At 40.2% G+C, this 12,957-nt stretch overlaps 2 protein-coding genes across 10 annotated transcripts in view; one reads left to right on the top strand and one right to left on the bottom strand.

Annotated features, from left to right (window-relative positions):
• Positions 1-9,838, bottom strand: part of INTS13 (integrator complex subunit 13) — a 36,807-nt gene extending 26,969 nt beyond the window's left edge. The window contains exons 1-3 of one of the 5 annotated variants that reach the window (XM_021090954.1): positions 9,700-9,838; positions 7,713-7,948; positions 5,514-5,588 (exon numbers count right to left, since the gene is read on the bottom strand). In XM_021090954.1, the coding sequence (XP_020946613.1) occupies positions 5,514-5,588; positions 7,713-7,937 (300 nt within the window). In that variant the 5' untranslated portion in view covers positions 7,938-7,948; positions 9,700-9,838. 5 annotated transcript variants of the gene reach the window in all.
• FGFR1OP2 (FGFR1 oncogene partner 2) overlaps positions 9,522-12,957 on the top strand; it is a 29,945-nt gene continuing 26,509 nt past the window's right edge. For 2 of the 5 annotated variants that reach the window (XR_002344067.1, XM_001924597.5), the window contains exon 1: positions 9,589-9,838. The gene's annotated coding sequence lies outside the window, so the exon portion shown is untranslated. Of the gene's footprint in view, positions 9,839-12,957 lie in introns of all 5 variants that reach the window. The other 3 variants (XM_005664032.3, XM_021092166.1, XM_013997787.2) reach the window with 3 other exon arrangements.

Raw genomic sequence — 12,957 nt, 5'->3', positions numbered from 1 at the left:
CCAGGAGCTGTGGTCTGGTGTAGATAGCAGACACAGCTTGGATCTGGCACTGCTGTGGCTGTGGTGTAGGCCAGCAGCTGCAGCTCTGACTGGACCCCCTAGCCAGGGAATCTCCATATGCTGCAGGTATGGCCCTAAAAAGACAAAACAACAACAACAAAAACCCCCAAAAACTACATAGGTATTATCTATTCACGAAAAGTAATCAAAAAAGAAAGAAAAAAATACTGTGTATACATGACTATATAAAGTTCCTAGCACTTAAGAGAAACATAATAATAATTTAGGGGAGGGGTGTTGTGGTCCTGGGAAAGCAACAGAAAGAAAGCTTAACCTTTAGAGTCAGATAAATATAAAATGAAATTCTGGCTCTGCCTTTTAAGATTGTGTGACACTGGTCAATTTCTCCTAGCCCTTTTCTTAATCTGAAAGTGAAATTAATAACAGAAGCTGTTATTAGTATGGGGATGATACTTTCAATTTTTTTTCTTTTCGCCAATAAAAACAAAACCAAACCTCCTGAAATCTGACAAAGTTTTTTGTAATAAAATATATGACATACAGGATAGAGTTATGAACTGTAACAGAATGAGCCCTTGATCCAGGTACACAAGTCAAACTACCTCTGGAACTTGTGGGCCTCTCAGTTCCATTACCTGCACAAAGGAGTCAAAGGAAAAGATGTCTACAATCTTTCTAGCCTACATATTCTTCAATCAATCCACTTCAATTATTTCTCATGATTACTCACAATAACCAGAGTAAAATGCAACATGGATAACCATAGCTAAACATTAAATGTGTTAACACAGGCAAGATTATACATAATTTATACAAAGTGTCGATTATTTTATATCATCTTAAACATCAGTGATTTGTTATATAGTTGCCTTCACAACTGGAGTTTCCCCTTCTGGTCTCAATCTAAAAGTAATGAGTATGATATAATATCCCTTCACCTTCAGAAAGCAGAAGGAAGTACTAATTCTTCTATCATCAGTATTGCTACCTTTATCAAATACGTACCTTTCACTGCATTGCAGAGATGCAGTAAGAAGATTTATATAAATTTGTACTTATTTTTACTCACATATAAATAGAGAAGCTTCAGGCTTCTTTCGCAGTACTTCCTGACAGAACAAAGCTCTATACATGCTATTTCAAAAAGACAGGAGGAATGTATGGAATACTCTTTTTTTTTTAAGCAATGAGAGAATAAAGAACATTCTGGAGTGATACAAATTCAAAGCCAAGCCAATAAGACCACTCCTTCAGCAAGTTACCTCAAAATGTTTATATATTATATTAATCACAATTATTTTAGGAGTTCCCGTCATGGCTCAGTGGTTAATGAATCCGAATAGGAACCATGAGGTTGCAGGTTCAGTCCCTGGCCTCGCTCAGTGGATTAAAGATCTGGCCTTGATGTGAGCTGTGGTGTAGGATGCAGATGCGGCTCGGATCTGGCATTGCTGTGGCTCTGGCGTAGGCCAGTGGCTACAGCTTGGATTAGACCCCTAGCCTGGGAACCTCCATATGCTGCGGGAGCGTCCCTAGAAAAGACAAAAAGACAAAAAACAAACAAACAAAGAAAAACATTACTTTAAGACCAAACACTGTGATAAACACATTTTCTTTATAAGTGTTCCATTTAAAATACATTTGGATGGGATTATTTCCATTAAAGGGCATCCATTAACGAATTTTTTTTTTTTCTTTTTAGGGCTGAACCTTCAGTTCCTGGGCTAGCGTTCAAATTGGAGCAGCAGCTGCTGACCTATGCCACAGCCACAGCAACGTGGGATCCGAGCTACACCACAGCTCATAGCAACGCCAGATCCTTAACCCACTGATCAAGGTCAGGGATTGAACCCGCGTCCTCATGGATATTCATTGGGTTCGTTACCTCTGAGCCACAACGGGTCTCCCCATTAACAGAAAAATTTTAACATGAAAGAGTTCAAATCATGTATTCAAATATTTCACTTTTGCCTGTCTCGTGTTCATATTCATCAGTGAAGAACCTAGCAGACAAGTCTTCTATCCAACTAAACAACAGCAAAGACTATAATATACCACAACTCAATATCCTTAGACACATGTTTCAAAAACATAAATTTGATGTATTGAGCATGGGCTTATTTATTTCTGCTTCTTCCTAAAACTCTACTAAAACTAAAAGGAATTTAGTTTTAAAAAACAAACACCAAAAGGGAAAAAAAAAATCCATAAATCTAAAAAGATGAAAAAAATGGAGGCGGAGACAAGAAAACAAACAAGAAATGTCAGCAAGGGTGTTTGAAAATGGATGGAGGAAAGGTTATGAATTTAGTAAGACTGACTAATCTGAAATCTAAGTGCCTACGGGAAAAAACCAAGATGATATGCCTTTCTAAATCCAGGAGAGGAGTTCCTGCTGTGGTGCAACGGGATCGGCGGTGTCTCTACAGCACCAGGACATGGGTTCCATCCCCAACCTGGCCAGTTAAAGCATCTGGCATTGTCTCAGGCACAGGTCATAGTGGTGGCTCGGATCTGATCCCTGGCCCAGGGACCTCCATAAGCCACAAGGTGGCCGAAAAAGAAGAAGAAATCCAGGAGAAGTTCAGGAACTGGAGGCATCAAGCACCACACAAAGCAGAGGTGAGACAAGATACTGAAAACAGTGAATGACTTGAAGTCAGAATAAAGAGCAACCTGACTCCCAGTTTTACTCACAACCCACCCATATAAGCGACTATCTCTCCCTGATTCTCCCAGATACAGAATCACATTCCTCAGAAGAAATGAACCAGAAAGGTACCCGGCATGGAAACCACAAAGCACAGCCGAGTATAAGGGTGAGATATTGACCAGTGCTGCATGTAAGACCTTTCTATGATGATGGAAACATTTTCTATCCATGATGTACAACAGCCTTTCCACATGTGACCTAGGGAGCATGTGAAACATGGCCAGTGCTACAGAAAAACTGAATTTTTTACATGTATTTAATTTTGATTGATTTAAATTTAAAGAGCAGCTTTTTAATAGCTAATAGAAGCTACATATGGCTAGTAGCTACTCTACTGGACAGCACAGTATTAGACCAAAAACAGAAAGACTGGGTTAAAGTTCACCTGTTGGATGGTAGAACCTACCCTCTTCCCTGGCTTCCAGAGCTGACAGGTAGAAGACTGGAAGACCTTCTCTGGAGATCCTGCATAGTCCCAGAGAGATGACACCTGGAGGTCTCCCAGGGAAACCAATGAGATGAAGCCACAGTGAAGGCCATTTAGCAATACGTCCTTCACTCCACAACATGCAGATCTTCTAATCTGCTGTTTGATGCCCTACTTTCAAGTAAGGCTGCATAGCTAAATATCAGTAGGCATTTAAGAGAAGCCCCTCAATGTGAAGAGAATGCTGAAATGACAAAGAGATCAAAACTTCAAATAAACTATTAATACCTTCAGATTACACCCATAAAACAAGAAAAGGATATGAACAAGACGGGCATAATTAGAGCATGAATAACAGTTCTTGGAAATTAAAGACATGATCAAACAAAAAGTTCCATATAAGGAAATAGGTAAGAGGCTCAGAAAGAACAACAATGAGAGGACCAATTACAAAAAGAATAAGGAATTTAATCCAGGAGGTCCAACATCCCACTCAGAGGGATTCCAGAAAGAGTTAGAACACAGAGTCAAGAACATTATTCAAGAAACAATACAGATGGGGGAAAAAATGTAATCGTAATGTATACATGTAAGGATAACCTGACCCCCTTGCTGTACAGTGGGAAAATAAAAAAAATCATAAAAAAAAAAAGAAACAATACAGGGAAATTTTCCTGAAGAAGATAAAGCCTAGGAGTGCCCTGGCAATTTTGCTGCTGTGGCGCAGGTTTGATCCCTGGCCCAGGAACTTCCACATGCCCTAGCATAATGAATGAGAAAAAACCAACACCAGGGCAAATTATCATTTCAGGACAAAAGGGGGAAGAAGAGATTCTAAAAGGTTTCAGAGAGAAATTATGAAGAAAAATGGTACTTAACTTCTCAACAACACTGGAAGCTATAGAACAGTGGAGTAAGGGCCTCAAAATTTTGAGAAAAAATTCATTTCCAACCTGAAATTTTTTGCCCTAAGTATCAGTAAACTATAACATAAGTTACATGAATTCTGGAGGTTATATTCTACCCAAACAAGAGATTACACACCAAAACAGAGGGAAAAAATTGGGACCTGAAAAATGGGGAGCAAAGAGGATGACAGCAGTCCACCAGGCCTAGAAACCAACCAACTTAAACTTCAGCCAAAGACTTCAAGAAGTTTTTCAAGGAAAAAAAAAAAAATCAAACTGCTAAAATTCAGAGTTGCCGTTGTGGTGTAGTGGTTAACGAATCCGATTAGGAACCATGAGGTTGCGGGTTTGATCCCTGGCCTTGCTCAGTGGGTTAAGGATCCGGCGTTGCTGTGAGCTGTGGTGTAGGTCACAGATGTGGCTTGGATCCCGTGTTGCTGTGGCTCTGGCATAGGCCGGTTGCTACAGCTCCGATTGGACCCCTAGCCTGAGAACCTCCAAGTGCTGTGGGTGTGGCCCTAAAAGACAAAAAACAAAAACAAAAACAAAAGAGAACTAAGCAAAGTAAAGTGGGAAAAGAGGAAATGATAAATTCCAAGAATACACAGAAAGTCAAATAGAAAACAACACAAATCATTATGCTTAAACTTATACAGTGCAGGAAGTCAACTATGTCACAATAAAACCTTAAAAAAAAAGAAATGAAATAATCACATATACTGCTTGGCTTAGCAGTGCATAACACTTTATGTAGACATTAGAAACATGTAAACATGGAATTCTGAATTAACCAATACCTTTGCTGTAACAACATTGAGAAAATCCAGAAAGGGAAGGGGGCAGTTATAGCGGCATGGCTGAGAGGAAGTATAAAAGGTAAACCATCATCAACAGTGATGATAAATAAGGTTTAAATTGAGAACTCTATAATTAGCAGTAAAACATGTTATTTAGAAACATGGAAGTAAAAAGTAGATGGGCTACAGAGATGAAAGGTTGCTTCTAGGAAGTGGAGAAATACTGGAAGGTAAATACCTGTTTCTCTTTTGATTTTGTCTTTTTAGGGCTGCACCCACGACATATGGAAGTTCCCAGGCTAGAGGTCCAATTGGAGAAGCAACTGTGGGCCTACACCACAGCCACAGCAACACCTGATCCAAGCCACGTCTGTGACCTACACCACAGCTCACAGCAATGCCAGATCTTTAACTCACTGATTGAGGCCAGGAATCGAACCTGTATCCTCTTGGATACAGGTAACCCTAGTTGGGTTCATTATTGCTGAGCCACAATGGGAACTCCAGATAGCTAGTATTAGTTGGTATTTCAAAACTGTGTGCCAACACTGTATCGATTTAAAAAACTATTTTACAAAATATTTAAGAAAGTATTACCACATTCAGATAATTTTTAAAAATAGCCACAGCTCAAAACCTAAGCATACCTCCTGCAAATTCTGGTCTTCTTGAGTCCACGAGTTTAAAACATGTGCTCCAGAGTCACTCACAATGAAATTCACCTAAAAGGGTCAAGTAAATAATTAGTATTCAGCTCCAATTTCACTCAGTCAAATCATCTTTAAAATATTTTTATTATAAATATCTTTTAATATTATGTAACATAAACATAAATAGAGAGTGCAGTCTCCAGCTGTTTCGCTGATTGATTGATTCATTCACTTTTATAGCCACAGAATGTCTAGTACAGGCCAGGCGCTATTCTCAGCCCTGGGGATATGGGAATACAGTGATGAAGAGAACAGCTGTGCTGTTCACAATGTGAGAAAGTATAGGGATGCTGGGGTGTGGTGAGATAGAGGGCAGTGCAGGGAGAATATAAACAAAAACAAACGAACGAGATAATTGCAGAGAGTGAGAAATGCTATGAAAAAGAAGTTGTTCAGCTACTTTAGGTTGGGTGATCAGAACAAGGCTCTCTACATAAGTGGCAATTGAGGGGAGTCCAAAATAACCAAAGGAAACCAGTCATGGAGGCGCTCCCTTGTGGCCCAGCGTGTTAGGAATCAGCCATTGTCACTGCTGTGACTCCAGTCACTGCTGTGGTGCAGGTTCATTCCCTGGCCTGGGAATTTCTGTATGCCGAGGACACAGCAAAAGGAAGGAAGGAAGAAAAGGGAAGAAGGAGAGAGAGAAACAAACAAACAAACAAGCCAGTCATGGAAAGAGCCGGAAGTAGAAAATTCCAGGTACAGCAAACAGCAAATGCAAAGGCTTCCAAGTGTGTACCTCAACAGGGTGAAGGTCAGAGTGGGCAGAGAGGTAGGGAGGAAGGTCAGAAAAATAAGCAGTATCTGTATCACATAGGGCACTGAAGGCCAAAAGAACAACTCTGGACTTTACGCTAAATTTTAAAGTAAAATGCAAAAAAAAAAAAAAAAATACTATCAAGTAAGATGATGACAGTACAGATATATTAGAAAACATATCAAATGATGGCTTATGTTTCCTTTGGGGAGGATGGTGAGATTATTTGTTTCCCCGGACTATATGATCTAATACATCATCTTTTTTCCTAACATCTGTGAAACACTAGTTTTGCTTCCCCAATAATTTTGATAAGTAGCCTTCTCTTCTAAGACTTATCTGAAAGGGACATATTTTACCAGCTACTTGACTCTCATTATCTCACTGAAATCTTGCAACAATCAGAGGAAGTAGGTGTTATGATCACATGGAAAGAAACTGAGGCTTGGAGAGATTAAGTAAAAAGATCAAGGTTACACTGCTGGTAGCTTAATGATGTCAGGACTTGAACCAAAACCTATGCCCTACATCACAATCTTAATGCTGCCTCTCATATATATTGTTTTACCCTACATGATGCACAAGTTACAGGGGGGCTAAAAACAATTTTTATTTTAATTTGGAATATATCTAAATGTATAAATTATATTAGACTCTCTAGGTTCAGCCTTACAGTTACTATCCTGCCTGGGCCAGTCTACAAAGTGGCTAGATCCCAGCCTACTATGCTGCTCCAAATGACACAGAAAGCAAATCATCCACTTGCGGCTAACCAAATGACATTCCCAAAATAAAACAGTTGAGATTCTGAAACCTGAAGATAATTTTCATATTTGGAATTTCTATCAGTCTTCCACTTCTCTTCTTAGTGATAAAAATAATTTCCACTTGGCATTCTTAAAAGCATTTCTTTCTAATATGGCCAAGTCCTGTGGCAGTTTAGGACATTTTCATTAAAACTCTAAGTAGCCAGGCTCAAACTCTGGTTCTGCCTCTAACTAGTGATATGACTCAGGGCTAGCTGCTTCTCTTTATCTCAGGTTCTGCCATCTCTAACATGGCAGTAATAATCATAGCTGATATTCAGATGGTACACACAAACACAATTTGACAAAGTGCTTACAACCAAAATCCCTTCTGCTTAGGCTGGCAACAATTCTCCATGGTCAGTGTTTGTTCCATTCTGGTTATTTTATACTTTGAATACTGTCCCAGCAATTATAGTAGCTACCTCAAAGGATTGATGAGAAATAGACCACATTTTTAAAGTCGTAAATAAACAGTTGTAAGTCAAATCTATAGCAAACTCATATACAAAGAAGGTACTAGGCAGTTAAGTACATCCCCCAGATCATGATTTTACTTGTATTCACACTCACCAGCTTTTTGAAAGGAAATATATCATACATTATTCTACAATATTCCATGGAAGATTCTACTGAGCAAGTCCATAATGATTTAGATATGGGGGCCAAAGGGATGATTCCTTGGGTCCTATTCTTCACCAGCATATCAAACTCCACATGCTGTCTGCATGATTCTGCCATGTAAGGGCAGTGATCCACAACAAATACTGTTTTATGGGATTCAGAAAAAATCTTCATTTTGTTTTAACCTGTAAGGGATAAAATACATTAGCCAAACATACATAACATTTACTATCTTAAATTATTTCTAATGAATGTGTCTTTTCCTCAAGAAGATTTGGTAGGGGACATGAACAATCAGTATTCAAAGGAATTTATCCAACAAAGGACAAATTTAATGAGGTCATGACCATAGAGTAACTATCAATTCAAGGGATGAACTACACCATATTAACCTGTCACAGGCAAGATTACAACCCATGTATATATATATTTTTGCTTTTGGAATGAACTTAAATTTGTCAGAAGAAAACATTTCTACAAATAATCGTACTTGTTTCCCTTACATAACACATAATAGCGACAAATACTCTTCAAATACACTTTTGATGATCCTTGTGAGTTGACATCAATCACATAAAAACCTGCAAACCAACCCAGGTCAGCATTTTTGGGCTTCCCTCCAAAAAAAATCTCAAGACTTCTGAAAAAAGGTTTGGAAACTGGAAAGAGGAGTGACAACAAAAGGGAAGCCCCAAACATAAACATTTCCTAGGATAACTGCATTATTAGATTTTCGCATTAGGATAAGGACCTCAAATTCACACTCTCCCCATTAGCTTTAGAAACACCACAGTAATTTATCATGTAGAACAGAAAAACTTATGTGCTATTATCACACTGATGGGAGAAAGAACTTTTAAAACTTTCTTACAAAAACTCCCTTGCTTCGCTAATACAATCTTATACCGAATAGACAATTCACATTCGAAAAGCACATGGTAAACAGAGCAAAAGTGTTCATCAAAACGAACCGATTTTTTACAGCCCGGCCGCTTTCAAACGCATTTCCCCTTCATGCAAAACTCTTCTTTGAGAAACCTAGACACACTCTGCCAGAGGGTGGGGGGTGGAAAGTACAAGGTGAGTGGATAGGGAAGATCTCAGGATCGAGGTTCGCTTACTTTCGTGCCTGGTCTTGCAGTGAAAACGAACAGAGGCTAAGAACCACAGCCTCTCTGGAAAAGGCTGCTGGCTGGGTGGGGAGGGTCAGCGCACAGTCAGGAATGTCTGGTACCAAAGACCGGGGACTAGGTTTTCCCCGCTCATCTCCTAGCACACCGGTCCTTCCCAGGCTTCCTAAATGCAGGAGCGCGCGCGCGCCTGCGCGTGAACACAAACACTCACACACTCGGACTGGCGCGTGCGCAAAGCGCCCTTGACAGCCCCGCCAAGCTGCCCTTCCCCCTCGGTGGGCCAGACACTAAGGTCTCTAACAGGAAGAGGGCGGAGCCAAGGGGAAAAGAATGCCTCCAACCATCAGGATTTTCTATCCGCTAATTTTCCCAGTCACCCATTGGGAAGATTGATCCGGGCGACCTGAGAACCTCCCCACAGCGAAGTACCAACCACAGCACCAGCTAAAGCAGCCACGGTCCCCTAAGCGTAAGGCCCTCCCACCAGGTCTCCCTTCTCAGTCTCTCCAACCCAGGCCGATTTCCCCAAGCAAAATTCGCGAGACTTAGCGAGAGGCCGAGCAAAAGCCAGAATGTGGATCAGTGGGGAGGGACGTATAAGTGCCCCGCCCCTACCTCTTGCGCATGTCAGCTAGAGGCCTCAAGTAAATCGCCGGGTTCTGCCCCCACGGTAACGCGAGGGAGGAAGTCTCGCGAGGTTGAGGCGCTCTGAGAGCGCAGGTCGGAGGCGGTGAGCGGAGGTTTTTACCCTGACCAGTAATGGGACTGATCACCTATGACCCTCCCATCTGCCCCAACACTACCTCTGCTGGGGTCTGCGTCTGCTATTGAAGAAGCTGAACAAGCGAGAGGAGTCTCTTCCCTTGGGTGCATAGGTCCCCGTTGGCAGAGGCTTTGAGTCCTAGTCGCCACAGCTGACGGCTGCGAGGGATTGAGATCAGAGTAAGTGGAATCAGTCCAGGGACCAGAGCGGGTTTAAGAGAGTCGGAAGCTTCCTTCCCCTGACGGTGCTCTTTGCCCCACCTCTTGAACCACCGGCTGCCCGTGCCTGGGCGCGGTAGTTCCTCTCTGTTCTCAGCTCTGAGACCGTCTTTCCGGAGCTGAGGTACGGAAAGTTTGATGGAAACCCTTGGCCCAAATCTTGTGGACACACCTTTCGTCTCTGTTTTCTTCCTGCCTAACCCACCTGGGAGCTCAGCATTTGCGAGGCGGGGTGGGGGTGGTCGGCAGGGATGGAAGAGGCGTCCTTTTCAGTTTTCAGTTTACCCCTTTGCAGAAGATGACTTGGTTAATCATTACTTCTTTCTTGAAACCGCCCTCCAAGAAGTATTGCTCTTTTCCTAGTTCTCTTCCTGGATAATCATACTGCCTTGAAGCTGCCCTCCAAAGAATCCTATCTTTTCCTGGTTTTCTTCCTGCCTTTCTTCTGTATCTCATCTCAAATGATGGTATACCTGTATCCATCCTGCTGTCCAGATTAGGAACCTAAGGCTCATCCTTGGCTTATTTCCACTTTCACTGCACTATGGTATTTCTTCTTTGACCAGAATCATTGCCCACCCCCAACTGATTTCCCTACCGTCATCCTTCCCTGCCATTCTGAAATACAAAATCTGTTTATATCAACCCTTTCTTTACACCTTTTTAGTATCGATATTGCTGACCAAATTGTTAAGTATATCACTTAGGACCTTTTACTGTGTGTCCTAATCCACTTTACCTTTTCCGTCTTTTTTTGCCTCGCCTCCAAATACCTCAGTATCCTGTCATGCCAGACTACTGGCTGTTTCTCCAACGCTTTCACAAGCCTTTGTATATGCTGCATCATCTGCCTTTAATGCTTACTCTTCCTTTTTTTAAAAAGCACCTATCAAGATCCAATTCATAGACTTCTCAGATTCCTCCAGGTGACACTGATAGTACCACCGTGCTCCCAAAGCACTTAAAATAGTCCTTTTGCAGTGTTTTTTAGATTGTGTGAGACATTATTTGTTCAAGTATCTGTCTCTTGTGCCCGTTTGCGCTTGAGCTGGAATCATGTCTTATCTTTCTCTAACAGAAGTTCGTCCAATGCTTGGCACATAGCAGATATTATTTATATATATATGTGTGTGTATGCGTATTTATAATGTAATAGAACCCTGACCTGTTTTGAATATGAGGAACCTTGTTACCCCAACACACAAGGAGTTGTACTTTTAATATCTATTTGTTGAGGTTGTGCATAGTAGCAAAAAACTTCTATGCTTTTAAATGATTTTGTATTTTATTATTACCAGTCTCTGCCTATAAAAAAATAGTGGGATATATATGTATGAGAAATATTTAGACTATAGACCATGCTTGGTGTAAGTATATCCATGTAACTCTTCCAATGAATCCTTGCCCATAGGTTAGAAATAATCAAGATTAGGTTAGTCCTTTGCTGAATTGTCTTTCCTGTTTGAACATATGTATGTGCAACTTATATTTAGCTACAATTCCAAGTAGCATGTAGTTAAAAAAAAAAATTCTTCTGTGTCCTTACTTTCAAATTCTGTTCTTCCTTTAAAAATTCATTTTCTTCATAAAGCTCCAAATGTGTTCATTCCACCATTTTCAAGGACAGTGAAAATTTCTTGTACTTTCTCATACAATGATATGTCTGTATGAGATGCTTTTCTAAAATACATAATTTACATGTTTTCTTTCTTGATCTTTTTAGACTTGGGCTTCTAAGAAAGCTTTAACTATGGCTTTTTATTTTTCTATTTCCATATGTGTCAGTTAATATTACCTACTAATTAACTTTAGAGGCACCTTCCTAAGTAATCTGATAAAATTTTGTAACTGAACTGGACTGTTGGTGTTCATAGACACATTTATGGTATGTCAGTGGTCACAGTATTTCTCTGTAGTTCTAGCTATAATGGATTTGTGGATAAAAAAGAAAGAAGAGTGAATTTTTCCTAACCAAAATCCAAAACTAAACAGCTGGCAGTTGCAATCTTGGGTGGGTGGTAGTTTTTCTTTTATCATCAGCAGAATGTTCTGAACCCTCTGCCAGGAGTCTGGTTATGAATGTCTTTGGGTGGTAAAGTGGGCGAGAATGTGGCTAATGTGGAGCAGGGGAGCAGGGAACTGTGTTTAAAAAATTTCACCTATAATTTGAACCTGCCTGTTGAAGATATTGTTAAGCAAGTACACTGGGACTAGTTAGGACATTCACTGTAAGAATGGACAAATAAATTGAGAATATCTTTTTTAAAAACTAGAGTCTTTTTTAAAATTTAAAACATGTTCGAGAATATGGAAAACAGTCTTCCCATTCCAGTTAGCAGCCAAAAAAGGGAGGAAAAGCACAATGGTTTTCAAAGAAAAGGTGGCAAAGTAAATGCATATTCTAAAATATTTTAAACTTTTCTGTGGTTTCACATACAGGAAATGAACATGCGGATTCTTAGAAACTTCGTGTCACTGTTTTTCTGAAATGCTAATAAAAGTATACTTTGAATTACCTGCTGTTTATAATTCTTTTCTCTGAATAGGAATGTTTTTATAGTTACAAACAAATTTTAAATGTAGTTCATTTTGATAATAGTATTTTTTGTTTTGTTTATTTATTTATTTATTTATTTTGCTTTTTACGGCTGCACCCGCAGCATTTGGAGGTTCCCAGGCTAGGGACTGAATCAGAGCTGTAGCTGCCGGCCTACGCCACAGCCACAGCAACGCAGGATCCAAGCCATGTCTACCACCTACACCACAACTCACAGCAACACCGGATCTTCAACCCACCGAGCAAAGCCAGGGATCGAACCTCTGTCCTCATGGATGCTAGTCAGGTTCATTAATCACTGAGCCATGATGGGAACTCCAATAGTGGTATTTCATTCTACAATCCCAAGAATGTTTTTTAAAGTAGATGTTAATCATAACTTTTAAAAGCCAAATTGGTCCTGTTAAAAAACAACATTCAACTGAATAAACTTTAAAGATCTTACTGGCTTTATTCAAAGATTCATGAATCAGGCAGCCCATCTAGCAGATAGGAAGGAGTTACAAAGAACTGAACAAAATTA

The sequence above is a fragment of the Sus scrofa genome, chromosome 5, assembly GCF_000003025.6.
Source record: "Sus scrofa isolate TJ Tabasco breed Duroc chromosome 5, Sscrofa11.1, whole genome shotgun sequence".
NCBI lineage: Eukaryota > Metazoa > Chordata > Mammalia > Artiodactyla > Suidae > Sus > Sus scrofa.
This window is presented reverse-complemented; position numbering and strand designations above follow the sequence as displayed.